The 16,123-nt window shown below is 26.8% G+C and overlaps 1 protein-coding gene across 1 annotated transcript; it reads right to left on the bottom strand.

Annotated features, from left to right (window-relative positions):
• Positions 1-94: 94 nt before the first annotated feature.
• LOC145832258 (uncharacterized) lies at positions 95-6,110 on the bottom strand. The gene is made up of 10 exons (XM_082939578.1): positions 6,020-6,110; positions 5,262-5,416; positions 4,088-4,215; positions 3,691-3,792; positions 2,946-3,191; positions 1,453-1,638; positions 1,151-1,306; positions 908-1,064; positions 402-648; positions 95-243 (listed from the first exon to the last, which is right to left on the bottom strand). Exons 1-10 carry the CDS (start codon positions 6,108-6,110, stop codon positions 95-97), a joined length of 1,617 nt encoding a protein of 538 aa, XP_082795704.1.
• Positions 6,111-16,123: the final 10,013 nt, after the last annotated feature.

Genomic DNA, 16,123 nt, shown 5'->3' with positions numbered 1-16,123 from the left:
ATATTTTACGAACAGTTTAATTTTTAAAACAATCGTTTAAACACTTTTCTATTGCACAAAACAAACGCCAGTAATTTTCGTAATTTATTCGCGCTTAATGTTTCCGCTTTTTTCGTCTTTTTCCCGGAAAGGAATTGGGCAGGGAGTTTTTTCTGACCTTCATTTCGTCTTTCAAGTTGAGGCCGAAGTGGACGTCGGTGGCCGGGCCCCACAGCTCGTTTTTGTTCAAGAATAAAGCTTGGCCTTTAAAAGTTTTGTTTACTTTAGAATAAAGTCTTATAATTTAGAATTGAAATAATTGTGTTTTATTATTGTTGAAACAGCTCCCCCTACCGGAAAGAAGGAGGGGGAGAAATTAATTTACTAACTTTAGTCCCATAATTTTTACTCAACGCGCTAACCCACGAGCTCCTGCGCTTCCTTGGCCAGCTGGCGCGAGTCTTCGAAGGTGTTGAGCGCGAACAGGGCGAACCTCTCCTCGGAGATCAGCGCCTGCATCAGCCGCATCTCGACCAGGAGGGCGGTGGGATGGAAGGTGAAGAACTCCGCGCTGCTGAAGTGCTTCTTGATGCTCACCATGTTCTCGCAAAAACCCCCTTCGCCGAAAAATTTCTCCTTCAGGCCGTCTTCGGCCGATCCGATGTACACCTTTGGTTTCAAAAGGTTTTGAGATGAGCATGTTTGCCTGAGGTTCACTTGATATTGTTATATTAAGCAATTTTGTTGCCTTTCATCGAAAAAAGTGTTACAGAACACCTTTTTAAACTTTTATGAGTTAAGAAGTAAATTTATTTTAGTGCTAAAAAAAATCTGCATTTATATTAAGCTCGCTGTTAAATCAATATTTTTCAAAGTTTCACTGTGAAACAACTTAAGACGCTTTTAAATTTTCCAACAAAAACTCTACTTGGCTTTTAAATCCTTTTTCTCCGGGCTGGCTCGGCTCCGAGGTGCTGTGCACGACCAGCATGTACATCACGTTTTCGCTGGCGTCCGGGGAAAACCCGCGGTCGATCGGCTCGCACAGCTTTCTTATGAGCAGCCTCACCATCGGAGATATCCAGCTGCAATAGAGTTGGTTTACACAAGCAATAGTTGCACAAAATTCATATTATTCTCAAGTTTATGTTATCTGCTTCATATGACTGACCTTAGCTCTTGAGGAAGCTGTTCCCCTTCGAGTTGCGTCGATTGGTTAGGTTCCGAGTTGTTAAAACTCCATTTTTTCCACACGTAATGCGGCTCGTTGCGCATGCGCACGGGAAGCTGAGACTCGTTTCCTTCTCCTTCTTTCCGGTAGGGGGAGCTGTTTCAACAAAAACTTACAAAAACAGCTAAAGGAACATAACTTAAAACAAACTGTTTTTGTTTAGCAGACTAGAGTCTTCCATGCAAGCCATGTTCAGAAACACTATAAAGATATCCGAAAGTATATTCGTGTTGCAAACTAACTGCTTGTGATACAAAAACGAAGGGCAGAAGTCGCCGAGGTTGTTATCGGGGTTGACAGACTCGATTGATTGCCTCTGGCTCCACAGCACCGTCTGCATGTGCGCTTTCCGCACGCTGCCCTTGATGAAGTGGGCTGGTAAAGAGTAGAAGTCAAAGTCATCAGCTGCCCCGCACGCCGTGTTCCATCTGTGAGGTGACAATAACTGTCTTAAAAACTATTTCATGTCAGAATGTAGTATTTTGTCATTCTTCACGTTTTTCTGCTCTAACTGATGAAAGCAATTAGTAAAGAAAACGATTTAATTTTGAGTAGAAAAAATACTGAGTCTTTAAAACTTTTTACAGAATAAAATAAACCAATTAGGCTTGTATAAAGTAAATATTAATATTAATGAAACATTTTCAAATTCAGAGTTTTTTACTCAAATCAGTGTTTTGTGCATAATGCAATGATCACCAACTAAAAAACTCTAAGATATAATAGAATAAACAAAGATTTAAGCTGATTTTCGTTAAATTGTTAAAATTTTGTTGTTAAAGTATAGGCAATTATTATTATTTCTGTAAACCTTAAATATTATTAATAAAAAACTTTACAAACACGAAGGTTCACTGTGAAAAATTTTTAAATAAAAAGTGTACTTTTATTATTTCTAATTATATTGAATTAAAGAGTGATCTTTCAAAAAGTTGTTGACAAATGTATTTGCGCAAATAATGTGCAACTAACGCGTCTTGGAGTGGTTACTTATATAAATGCTGCTTACTTATATGTTAAGATTGGCTTAGTATAGTGACACATCCTAATGAAAAATACTTAAATTCACAAGTACAATATATCTTAATCACATATTTATCTAAATATCACTATTTCATAGGTGAGTATGAATATGGTAACATAAAGATATCTAAATAACTTACTTTACATGATTTAAAAGGTCACTTTTAATATGTAGGTAAAATATCTTTGAATTCTAACTAGCTTACAAAATACTTTAACAACAATTCGTATATCTGTTGACCACTAAAAAAATAAATAAAAACTGTCAAATGCTTGTGCATTAAAACTTTTAAAACAACAATGAAAGCAAAAATTAGAAGTAATAAAGAATAAGACAGTTTTCCATATTTGTTAAACATTAGTGGCGATCTAAACCGACTAAAACTTTTGCAGAAACTCCTAATTTTAGCAGAAAAACTCAATCAAAGCTCTTGTTTTCAAAAATTTATAGCTTGCTTATTGTGACGTACAGTTAGCTTATAAATTTTAAAAACTGGCGGAATTAGATATTTCAACTATTTTGTTCTTTTACATGAATGGCCTAACGTTACAAATGGGTTTCGAAAAAAAATAAGTAGTCTGCCGCTCTACTTTCAAAATAAAAAGTAGTTTAAGGGTACCAACTCTATCTGTTTCAAGTCTATAACAGCATTCTTACAAGTCCAAAAAGCGACTTTTATTTTCACCATTTATCAAACAAAACTCAAACAACCTGATCTCATACTTCTTCTGCAGCAGCTTCACCGCTATGCTCTTCGGCGCCGACTTCTTCAGCACTTGCAAGATGTCCCCCTCGTTTCTCGCTGACATCACCGCCCTCCTCAGAAATATCTTCTCCAGCTCCTCCGCCTCGTCCTCGTTCCAACCCTCCACCTGCTCCTTGTCCACCAAGAACGACAGCTTCTTGCACCCAAGGAACTCCTCCAATTTTTTTTGGCCCGCGTCTCCGCTCAGAAGTCTGAAATATGTTTTTTTTTTTTGGTTTGAGCAGTTGAAATGAAGTTGCTTAGAAGATCTGGTTGTTATTAAACTTTGAAAAGATTGTATAGTGCACGATAAAAATTAATTAAAAATTTCATTTTTTCTTAAAGAATCTGTACTATTTTTTGTCTCACGTTGAGCTTTTATACAGAAAAGAATCGTAAAACTATTAAATGCAACTTTAGAGAATTTAAAGTTTATTCAACATTGGTAAAACACGTTAAGAGGATTTTACAGATTATTAATTGACGAACTAAAAAGTTCAATAGTTAATAAAAATTTACTTATACATACTTAAAAAAGACTTCCTATAGTACTAAATACACACTTCCTAACCTAATTACCCTTTGCTAATTAAAATAGTTGCTAAAAAACTAAAGTCTAAATGAACCTCAACAAATCGTTATTCATCAATAGCCAACACAAACAAATTTTATTGGTTGATATATCAGGTCATTTTTCATCTTGCAACTAACCTTATATCAAAACTCATTGGCTCGTTTTTATTTACATCTTCATCCTTTTCAGTTTTATTTTCTTTACTTTTGTCAGTACTTTCAGCGTTTTCTTTATCGTTTCTAATATTGTTTTTAATTACATTTTGGTTTTTACTTTGGTTTTTTAAATTGTTTTTCGAGGCTTAGAAACCACTATTTTGAATAGTTTGCCTAATACGTACTTTTTTTAACACACTTTTTTGTCTAAAAGTATTTTTGTTTATTGTCGTTCATTTGTATAGCAAAAGATTATTTTATGTCTAAAGAACATGCAAAGTATTTTTTTTAAACGTTTTAAAAACTGCATTCATGGTAATTTTAGAATACTTATTAATTAAAATTCAATAAAATAAACTAAAATGACGTTAGCCCTTACAAGTTTAAAATGTCGTCACATTTCTTCAAGACTGCTTTCATTATAATCTTTTGATCAACTTTTTTTCTATTGTATATTTCTAATATGTCAAGAAGTTCAGTGAATTCGTTTTTCTTTTCATTTTCTTCCTATAGAGTTTACAACTATCTTATCAGCTAAAAGTGAAACAATACTAATTAGCTTGTTTGAGATAAAGTGTAAGCACTAGTATTAGACTTTCTAGGCAGTGTATACAAAACAAATTGAATATTAAATAGGCTATAAGTAATTTTTGATAAAATATAATTAACGTAACTATTAAAACTTATAGATTTATTCCAATTCCCACCCGCGCACAACCCCTACCCGATCAAACCCGAGAACCACTTACCGACTAAGGGTTAGGGGTCACAGTGATAGAAAAGTAAATAAAAAGTTCATAAAAAACAAAAAATAATAAAGTAAAAATAAATATTTAAAGAAAATAAAAACTCTTTTTGGTGAAAAGTGTGCGGGTAGGAATTGATGGTGGGTGGGAATTGTAAGTGTACAAGATTTATACATAATAACCCTTTAGGTCAAAATGCACTACTTATTTTAAGTATTAGATGGAAATTTCTTTTCTGAATCTTTTTTAGTTTAATTTCAATCAAAATACATTAGCATGTTTTAATTTTTTTTTATAAAAATATTCTGCTAAAATTAAAAGAAGGTTTATATGTAATTTTTTTTATTTTTTGAGTCATTTGTATAGCACACATTTTATATTTAAGTTAAGCTCTGTAACTGATTGATTAACCAAAACTGACTAACATTTTTTGTAGACTAAGATATTTTAGTAAATCGTTTTTGATGAAATTAAGTTTAAGAAATAAAAATTATAACTTAACATAGAACACTGTCGATAAACACTAAGTAATGTTTTAATTGTATTACTGTTTCCAGCTGCGTATTGTGATAACAAGAGTATCTTAACCTTTTTTTTATATCTTTATATACAAACATGTTTTTAACTTTGTTGGCTGAGAGCAGCTTAGAAACATTTGTAACCAAATAATTTAAAGTAAAGAAAATTTACGTAACTCAGATAGCAATGGCAGTTTAGATTCTTTAAAGACCAGTCACTTTGTTTGAACTAATTATCAAAAAAAGGCAACTACTTGAGTTTGAAACTTTTGAAATAAAAATTGTTTACATTTTCTTCTTCTTCATCATCGTCAGTGTCTTCTTCCGTCTCTTCCTCTTCAAAATTTCCCTCGTTTTCAACGCAGTACTGCACTCTAACGGCTAAATTTTTACAAACTTCCTTTAAATTGCCAAAAATTTCTGTGAGGGTTTGCGCCTTCGCTGCTACAACGTTTGATTCAGTTGTTATGTTTAAGTTTTTAGAACTAAACTTCTTCTTTTTTAATTTTTTATTGCTTTGTTTTTTCCAAATTTTAAAAGCTTTTCTTTTGCTTTTCATTTTTAAAGCTTATAAAGATATTTTTCATGTTAAAAACTTTTAACTAAAAGAAATTTTGAAAGTTAGTGTTTCGAATACATTTTATAAATTTATATAAATTACATACAAAAATTTCGAACCATTAGTTAAAAAGACTTTTTAGTAAATACTTTTATGTTGTTGCTCTAAAATAGTTTCAAATAAATAATAAAGCGCTATTTCAACTAGTATAACCTATTGATCAGTTTTTAATTAGTTTTCATTATAAACATTTTATCCTTTTTCAACGTTCTTTAGTTTATAAGTACTGACTAAACCTTACCACTACTACTGTTTTAAATGCATAAAAGTGCATATTTGTATGAACTAACGTTACTAAGTTTGTTGTTTTACTTGCTGAAATTAATAGAAATCAATACATAACTTAAAACACGCTAATGTTAGTTTGTTATCGTTTAAAAGTTTTAATTCTAGTTTGTACGAGCGATGTAAAACTTAAACCACATTACCTTCAGTACCCGGATTTTTTGAGCTGACGTTAGGACATGTTTGATTTACTGATGAAAATCTAACAAGACTAGTTCGACTTTCATATTCCATAGCCTGATTTCATCGATCTTTAAACAAGAACTTAAAAAAAGACATAAAAAAAAACTAAATTCTTCAATTTTTGCAAATCAACTTCGGATAAAAGATGACATCATAATCAAGTACTTAATTTCAATTTCAACTTTTTTTGTTTTTATGCTCTGCTGCTACGTTTTATATCTGGTTTTTAATGTAAATATATACTTTTGGTTCAAAATCAGGGGTCAGCAAACTGCCAAACGGCCAAATGAGACCCTCCAATCAAAATTTGTGGCCCACGACGTGCTTATTAGAAGCAAGTTCAACAACTAATGCAGGAGAAGCAAGTTCAAGCATACGAGTATGTTTTTTTTTATGCTTGTAAGTGCTTCTTTTGTAAGTGTGAAATGTTTTTTTATTTTTAATTCAATACACGTCATATTTATCAGTTTTTTTATTTTTTGATAAAACTTCGCAAAAAAACTGTGGCGTGCGAAGAACTTTTTCCAGTAATCTTAGTACGTTCTTTTTAAAAAGCTGCCGACATCTATTCTAAATAAAACAAATACAGTTCTAACTAAAAACTAAAGGAGATAGATATACGATAAATAACAAGTCCTGTCGTTTGAAACATTTTATTAAATTCCTACATTACAAATCTCGTAATATCTAATGTCTGTAGAGTCTTAAGTTTTTGTAAGGTTTTAAGGTTCCATAATTTATTTTTTTCAACTAGAAACTAAAACGGTGTATTTTTAAAATAAAAAACTTAGCAGCAGTTTTAAACTTAAATGGTTGTAAGGTGATAAATTTGTGAGATTTCCTTTTTAACAATAAGACAATAAGACTTTAACACTTTAATAAGACAATAAGACTTTAACATTTTAATAAGACAATAAGACTTTAACAATAAGTTTCACCATACATTGCTAGTCTGTTTTATATTTAATTTTAAAATGCATTAAAGTAGATACATGGCACATGTTAAAAACCAAAACAAAAAAAAACTAAAAGTTATATGAAGCAAAACAAAACATATTTAAGTAAACTTGTACCTTTGTGTTTTATAGTATAGCAAAACTTGGTATCATGTAAAAAGCTACTAATATATGGATGATAATATTGACCATACAACAGATAGTTAAACTTTGACTTTACAAACGTTACTTAGTGAACTATAAAATCTAAAAAAAAAGTGGATAGACACATAATGTTCTTAAATTAGGGCTTATAATGAAAACTTAATTAATTGTACTTAAAATAACTAAGTACAGGCTATTAAGAAAAAAAATTAACATCAAGGTGTATTCACTTTGTACATATATAGAGCCAATGCTTTGTTGAACTATTAGTATATTAAAGCTAATTAAACAAATTTTGTGTTAATAGAAGTTTTATTTTCATAATTTACAATTCTTCAAGCATATTAAATATTTTGATAAATACAAAAACTAGCTAAAGGTTGTAGTTTATAAAAAGAAAGTAAAGTTTTGTAAGTTTTAAAAACAGTAGTTTTAATTAACATAATAAATAATGCATTTTAATTTCCATTAGTGCACCACAATTCAAATTCTAAAACTTTAGAGGGCCACAATTCATAATTAATATATTTTATATTAATATTTAAAAATGAATAAACAATTTGTACGTTAGGTATAACCAGTACCTAAAATTCATTTTTTACTTTTTCCAAAATTTTAAATATTTTTGAGATATGTCTAAAATATGTTTTAAAACGTAGTACTTTTTGAAATTCTCTTTGATTTAACTTGTTTTTTCTTTTTCATAACCTTATTAATTAGACCAACATACGTTTTTTTTTCAAATATAATTACTTTTCAATAAATATTGAATTGTCATGTAATCAATTTCCATATATTTTTCCTATTAATCATTAAAGAGTATACTAATTAGAGTAATAATATTTGACAATGTTTGTATATATAATTTTTTCTCACATATTGAAAACTAATTTAGGAAACAAAGTATAAAAATATTACTATTTTGAAATAATATATTAAATTACCTTTAAAAAGTAATTAAACATAATAAAAAATGTTATAAAGTTAAGCAAAAAAAATTTTTAGTTCCATAACTTATAATTTGTTCATCAAATAAACAAAGTTCTATAAGACTTTTTTTTTAATTAACTGTTCTTTTTGTATTCTGTAAAACTTTTAACCCAGCAAACCTTTACTTATTATAAGTTTGTCTATTTAAAATACAGTTCTTTTAAGAAAATTATGACTTGCAAGCTTCTTTCACTAAACAATATAAAGCTGGAATAATATAAAAGAAAATATTTTAAACAACTTTCCTCTAGTTTTAAACAGAAACAAATCACAATAGTAGTTTTATAACTGTGCCTCAAAACAGGGATTTTCAAGTGAACAAGTATTTAAATTTTTTCTTTTGTTGTTATGCCGACTAAACAAACATTGAAACAAAAGTCTCATTCTGAAAACTTGAGCTGTGTAGTAATTTCACAGTTTGAAGCCTCATTACGACAATGTTTGTTTTGAGTATGAGAACTTTACTTTGGTGAGTAAAATTTTTCGCTTATAACCCGTTATGAAATAAATTACTTAATAAAATTGATCAAAGGTAAGTAAACTGTTTAGTAAACTAATTAAATGGTTAAAACTCTCAAAAAAATATATACTTGTTTAAAAAAAATACTTATTTTGTTATTTTTCTTAACCTTTTTTATATAATTGAAAAAAAATCTTTGTTTATAATAAACTAAAAATGATTAGCTCAAGTTGTTCAAAGTTTGTGTTTAGAAATTTAAACACAAAATCATGTTAAAATGTTTTTTGTTATTTCAGAATTTTCTATATATAGCTATTTTACTTCAAAAAGTATATATTGCAATTGGCATGCCTGGAGGACGATTTGAGAAATATAAACATTATAAAATTGTTACCTTTATTTCAATACTTAACGAAAAAAATATATGTTTCAAAAAGTGTTATATATATATTTTTTTTTAAGTCTGATATTTTGAAAAAAATACTTATTCATGTTAAGCTTACTTGCTTCATAAAAACCTGGTAAAATTTATATAAATATCTGTTTTTAATTAAAGAACAGATATTTAATAACTTTAAACCAACAGCTTGAAATTAATTTAGGCATATGTAATTTTATATAAAATTTTGTTTTTTAATTCAGGGTTTCTGATTATTTCAAGTAGTACAGTACAGACCTATTCTAATGAAACTTACTAGTTACTAACACAAAATAACTTTTAAAATGAAGCTCATTTATGGTTTTCTATACGTTTACTTTACAATTACATTAAACTTTTTTTTTTTAATTAAGTAAAAAAAAATTGTTTTCGTAAAAATTGAAAGTAGCTGAAGTTTTTAAAACTATTTTTTAAAACTGCAGTATAAAGTTAAATACAATAGAGTTCGAAATCATTTAAATTCTACTTAAGTTTAGTTTTGAAAAAAATATAAATAACTAAATTAGTTTTTGTTTATTTCATTTTTAAGGATTTATTTACCTAAGTAAATAAAACATAATTCCATTCAATATTTGATTGTTATTGTAAGTTTATTGGACACGATAAAAAATCAACGCTTAAATATGTATGTCAAAGGACCTGTTCTATAAAAAGATCTTTTTACAATTTTATGTCATCAAGCTACATATCAAATACTTCTTTTTGTGTGTTATAAAAAAAAACCAAAAATAACAATTTTTAGCATCAAAAGTTTCTTGTTTTACAAAAATATAAAATATAAGAAGAACAAGAAACATGTTAAATGAAACTAAACACAATATGACATCTTACTCAGAATTAGCTTATCATAAAACTAAAAAATAAATGGTATTTTAGTTTTTCAATAAATGTTTTTAGAACAATTACTGAGACTTAAGAAATGTTGTAGAAATTTACATGTTTAAAAAAAATATTTAACTTTACTTTTTACTCTAATTAAATTACAATTAACTAAATGGTTATTAAAATTTAGTTTTGCTTCCTTTTTTTTTTTTTTTCTGATCTTTTCTTTTTACTAAAACAGTTTTAAATCAACAGTTAATGTATCTAAAAATATTTATTAAATTTTATTAAAACTAACAATATTTTTTTTTTTAACTTAAATATGTAATTTAGAATGGACTTAACTTTTTAAATACAATTAAGGACTTTGTTCATTCTAAACTTATTGTTAATTTGGTTTTATACTTTGCCTAAATACAATTAAAATTACTTCACATAAGTCAGAATGGTAATGATTAATCTAGTTTTTAACCTTCGAAACTTTTAAGGATTTGTAGCCACAGTTTTTAATATTTTTTCTTGTGTTTATTATATGCTAAAGACTTTTGTTAGTTTTTAGGCTACTTTTAGCATGTATGTTTGCAAACTTTTGTATTTACTAAGTTGTTCATAACTTTTGGAAAACGTTAAAAAATACCAAATTTAGCAACAATAGTTTTGACTAACTAGCTTTTTTATTTGATTCATTTCATAGTTGTTTTAAACTTATGTTGAAAAATTAATTCTTTACTTTTATAAAAACTATGGATTTTTAGTAACTAGCTAATGTTTCTAAACTTTACTCCAATACCTTTTTTAATATAAGCTCCTTTTTCTCAACCTTGGTACTTTTTTTCAAATTAATTTTTTGTAACTTTAGTAAAGTTAAATGTACTAAATACTTAAACTCAAAATATATATATATATCAAAAAAAATACCGACAACGGTCATTTACCCAGTATGGCTTTAGTTTCAAACCAGGTTTATGAGAATTAAAACGTTTTAAGATTAAGCAATCCTGTTTATTCTATTTATTTAAAATAATTGATACGCATTACGATCATAATATTAAAAGACAAGTTTTACATTTAGAGACACTTTGAGAGCCCTCTCTATATGGGAACTATGCTACCAAACGTAATCAACACACTTTTTATTTTACAAGATGTTATTTTGATTCAATTAGCAGGTCTACACTGTTATTTAGAAAAAGTATATTTTATTCAATCTTTTGTAACAAAATGGAACCTAACTAAGATTTGTACTTTGATGTTTTGAAATTATTTTATAGCAAATTGATAACAAAATTATTAGATAACTTTGTTAAAACAGTTTATACACAAACAAAGATTATCAGAGCTTATTATATGACTTTGTTTCAACTTTCCACAAGTTACTTTTTAAAATATAAATTACTAAAATTATTAAAACTGAGGTTGTAAAAATTACTAGTTTATAAATTATAGTTACATAAAATTTATAGTTTTATAATTAAACTTTGAGTAAAATAACGATATTAATATTTAAACAGATCCAATTTAAAGTTTAAGTATAATAAGTAACGATAGTTGCACAGATTATGTAAAACAATTAAAGGTAAAAGCGTAAATATAACTACTTTTATATGTTTAAAAACTACATGTTGAAATTTAAAAACGACATTACAAAATAAACCCTTATACTCTTTTATTGTGTTAAAATTGGATATTGGTATTTAAAATTTTATTCTCTCCAAAATATTCAAAAATGTTTTCAGTCAACTAAATTCTAAAGTTTAAAGAATTTAGTACTGAAAGTAAATTAAATGTTTAGGTTGTTATTTTTTTTTACTTTTTTTAAACTAACAATAGAAACAGCACCTTTGCAAACTGTATTTTGTAGTCTACTTCGTATGCTAAGTAGTTAAAATATAATTTTTTGAACAATAATAGAAAAGCGCTCAAACAGTTTGGTCTAAGGATCTGGTGTACGAAGGAACTTTTTGGTTTTTGAGTCATACATTATATTCATAAGTATAAATAAAACAACTTTGACTTCTTAAAAAAAACTTTACAGTAAATATTACTCCTACAAGGCTTCAATTTCTAATTTATAGCAATTACAAAGTTTTAAATATTGAAATAATATTCTCGTTTTTATGTTTAAATTCAATTCTTTGACTCAAGTACAACCTTTGTTTTTACTCACGGGGACGCCATTCTAACTAAGGATATCGGTATACTTAAGTGGTTTTTACTATTAATCATGATTATGTAGGGACTTATTAAATACTATCTTATAAATACTAGATACTACTTAAGTCTATTGTATACAATTTATACACCACAGTTAAGCAAATGTTTAAATTCTAAAAACGAACTACAAAAAACTATTATAAAAAATATGTTTCAACAATATAAACTGCTTTTATAACTCTATTGGAAATAATTAAAACCTATTAATGAATCTTGAAAATGAAATACTTGAAAAACTTTAAACAATGCGAACTAGAAACTAAAAAATATAAACTTTAATTATAAACATTTTAAAAACTAAAATGTTTTTCAATTAAAAACTTTTATACTTAAACAATATTAAACAATAAACATACAGTTAAAAAACAGTTCTCGAAGAACAAGTCTATCAGTCAGATGATTTAACAACTTTAATAAATAATAACTGAATTTAGAAAAATTTGTATGATAATTTCGTTAGTAACATTTCTGGCTTACTAACTCTACATTACTAGACATTAGAAAGGCAATGTGATAGTTTGCATGAACCTAAAACTCAAATCATGTTTGTTTAAGTTTCAATCTCGTAGATCGGTCGGTGTGCAAAACTTGTTTAAACTTATTTTGACTGCATTCGAACAGTTGCTTTCATAAACCTTAATCTGCATAGACTTAAAATAATACAAAACATCTTGTTTTTATAAATAAAACACATCCAAAAATTTGTACCACGAGTTGTCAAGAATTTTGAAGAAATTTTTATTGTTGTTTTGCTATAAGCTATGTCTAAAGATATTTTTTAGTTTATAGGCTACTTTTTGCAAGTGTTTTGAATATTTTTATACTAAGTACATTAAAGATAAGTTAAGGAAGAAAGTTTAAAAAGATATAAATGTATAACATAAATTTTTATGTTTTGATTTTTTTATAACTAATGTTTTTACTAAATTAACGTTAATTTTTTTCTTTAATAGTGGCTTTAAGTTTATACTAGTAAAGATTTTTTTTGAAATATTACGGATAATAACGTCTAACCACGATACTTCCTTATTATCTATCTCAGTTCTCAATACTTTTTCTTCAAACTTAGACAGTTACAATTTTGGTGAATATAAAGTTTTTAAGACATCTAAACTGGAAAAAGAATAAAGTAATAATCAATGGCATTCATACACGGTATGGCTTATTTTTCAATAAAGCTTTAATAAGTTGAATTTAAACAGTTCTGTTACTAATACCTATTTGCCTTAGATTGTAATGCATTAAAATCTAAATTTGAAAACACACGTTTAAGACTTTTCTACTATAGTAAATGTTGTACCCAATGCCAGCAGCACCTTTTTTTATATATTCGGCTCTTATTTTGTTATAAGTAAGCAAACTTGTTATTTTTATACCTTTTTTATGAAAGCAAACTTTTTTAAAAGCATTTTGAAACTTTTGCAAGAAAGATGACCGTTATTAAGGTTCAAGTATTGATGTTTTGAACTTATAAAGTATTTTAAAAAAATTGAAAACTTATGCAGTTGTCTTACTATATGATACTATGTTATACTATGTCATACAACTACCTTTACAAGCATAACTTAACTTTGAAACTGAATCTGGTTAATTTTTAGTATAGTTGTTTTGTCTGCACTATAATTATAAGTTAGAGCATTTAATACTAATTAGCTTTAACTACTATAATTTCTTTCATATGATTGAAAATGACTTTTTGAAATAAATACTTTTTACTCTCTGTTTTTGTTTTAAATTATTTTTAAAATCGTTTTAAGTCAACCAAGTTCTACAATTTAAAATATTTAAGACTATTTACATTTTATTACCTTTTTATTTTCTAATATTTGATAGTTCGTTTACAATAGTTTTAAATTAATAACGTGAATTATTACTTTTGCAAACTGTATTTTGTAGCTTACGCTTCTCAAGCAAATGTTATACAAACTTTTGTTTCACAAATGCAGTAAGAACTTGTGTTCAAAGGTTGTACTTGATATAAAAATTATACGGCAAATATTACTTTTAAAAAACTTAAAATTTACCTTTATTTTAAATAGTCCTAGTTTTTTTTTTTTTGGTCAAATTTTTGTTAATTTTTCTTGCTATTATAAATAAATAAACTTGTTTAATTTTAAATCAAATACAACCTAGGTTATGTTTATTTAAGTTTCAACAATCCTTCAAACAGTGTTTTGAAAACTTTAACCTATACAGACTTATTGCTTAATCGCTACGTGACACCCGCTTATGTTCAAACAAAACGTTTATTTGCCTTTGAAGTTTTTGTTAAAATAAACTGTGTTGCAAAACAAAATCATACATTGGTTGCATTAACCTACGCAATCAAACAAATAGAGTCACAAAAAACTTGATTGTGTAAGAAGTAAGTGAGCATATAAAAGAAGGCAAGAATTTTTTTCAATGATTTATATGGTCTAAACTAGGTCGTTCTGTTCTTTAAGAGTTATTCGTATAATATTTTGTTTTTCATTTATAGTTGTTTGTAATTGAATTACTAAATTTAACGCTATTTAGGCTTTTTTAGAATGAAGTACGTAGTTTTAGGAGTTATACTACTTGCTAACTTGTTACAAACAAATTCAGCTTCTTTATCAATAACAACAAACAAAGAAAATTTACAAAAGCATTTTGGTTAGCTTTTTTCCAAAGTTAGTTTTCTAAAAAAAGTCTTTGTGGAAAATAATTTAAAAACTTAATAGTTTTTATTTATAGTTTCCGCACACATTTAAGCAGCATATTCATTATTAAAGTGTTTTAAACTTTTTTTTTTTAATTTTATGAAACTTTTTTTAATCACATTCCTTAATAACTACAGATTACAGCAAAAGAATAAGATACGTCGAATTTATTGATGGAGATTTGGTAACAATTTACTTTACTTGTTCTAAACCAAATGAACCTGCTTTAAAGTAAAAAGAACATTTTTTAGTCTTTAAAGTTTATTGTAATATAATAAAAATTTAGAGACTATTACATTTTGAATAAAGTTTTATTTAAAAATCATTTATTGTATTTGTATTTGTATTTTTACGTTATAAACTAGTTTTTTAAAGAAATCAAATTAAGGGGTTACTTAAATAGTTGTAAATTTACCAAACCCCCTAACGAAAACACTACCCGTCGCCGCTGACTTCTATAAAATCTTTTACAACCAGGTTGTAAACTTTTAACTATTTTGATAGAAACAACAATAGCTTTAAACACATTTAATTTTTAAAGAAACAAATATATTTAGATTATAAACTTTGAAGTATTTATCTTGTTTTTACATTTTATTATCAACAAAACAATGTTTCACTCATACATTGGTATAAGTTTTGAATTATTAAGTTTAAAAAAATATAGTACAGAGTGAAACTAAATCAAAACTAAATCATTTCTATCATTTTTACAATGCTTTGTTGAATTTTAGAACTCGCTTACTTAAAACCATGCAGCAAAAAGCACAATTTCTAAGTATTTTAAGTAATTTAAACTGTAGTTGTTTGCTATTTAGTTATTCCTTTAGTAATTGCAAACTTAAACAGCTTATGCAACAAAATGAATTTATTATGCTTTTTAAAAGACGAGTTAAAATTAAAGCTTAGTTAGGATTTAAGACAGTTTTTCAACGAGCTTATAAGTAAAAGCTGCTTATTTTTTCTTATAACAATTTATAGAAGACGGTGAAAAAATCACTGCTTAAGATTACGGTAACATGACCTGGTGTATGGAAAAATCTTTTGGTTATTAAACTACACACAACTTATTTAATGCAACTACTTAGAGAACTTTTAAGTCATAAAATATATTTTTAGTTAACAAATACGAATGGGTTTTGATACTTAGGTTTAACTTCATGCTTTTGTAGCTTTTTTTTTCAAAGCATAGTTTCTAAGTTTCTAAAATATTTCTGACGATTTTTAAAATACTAAGTTTATCTAATGCTATATTTTCTATTTTAAATAGTATAACGTTTTTGATACCAATAATTTCCAACAACAGACTTAAAACAATCAACTTATCAAGAGATGAAGAAATTTCTATTTTTGAAACT

The sequence above is a fragment of the Thalia democratica genome, chromosome 3, assembly GCF_965202585.1.
Source record: "Thalia democratica chromosome 3, ktThaDemo2.hap1.1, whole genome shotgun sequence".
Lineage (NCBI taxonomy): Eukaryota > Metazoa > Chordata > Thaliacea > Salpida > Salpidae > Thalia > Thalia democratica.
This window is presented reverse-complemented; position numbering and strand designations above follow the sequence as displayed.

What these genes read in the sequence shown, in the direction of transcription:
- LOC145832258 (XM_082939578.1), bottom strand. Translation starts at nt 6,110, where the DNA reads ATGGAATATGAAAGTCGAACTAGTCTTGTTAGATTTTCATCAGTAAAT. An exon ending in AAAAAATCCGGGTACTGAAG is followed by an intron (nt 5,417 to 6,019) that starts GTAATGTGGTTT and finishes CAAACGTTGTAG; the next exon opens with CAGCGAAGGCGCAAACCCTC. An exon ending in ATGATGAAGAAGAAGAAAAT is followed by an intron (nt 4,216 to 5,261) that starts GTAAACAATTTT and finishes TAAACTCTATAG; the next exon opens with GAAGAAAATGAAAAGAAAAA.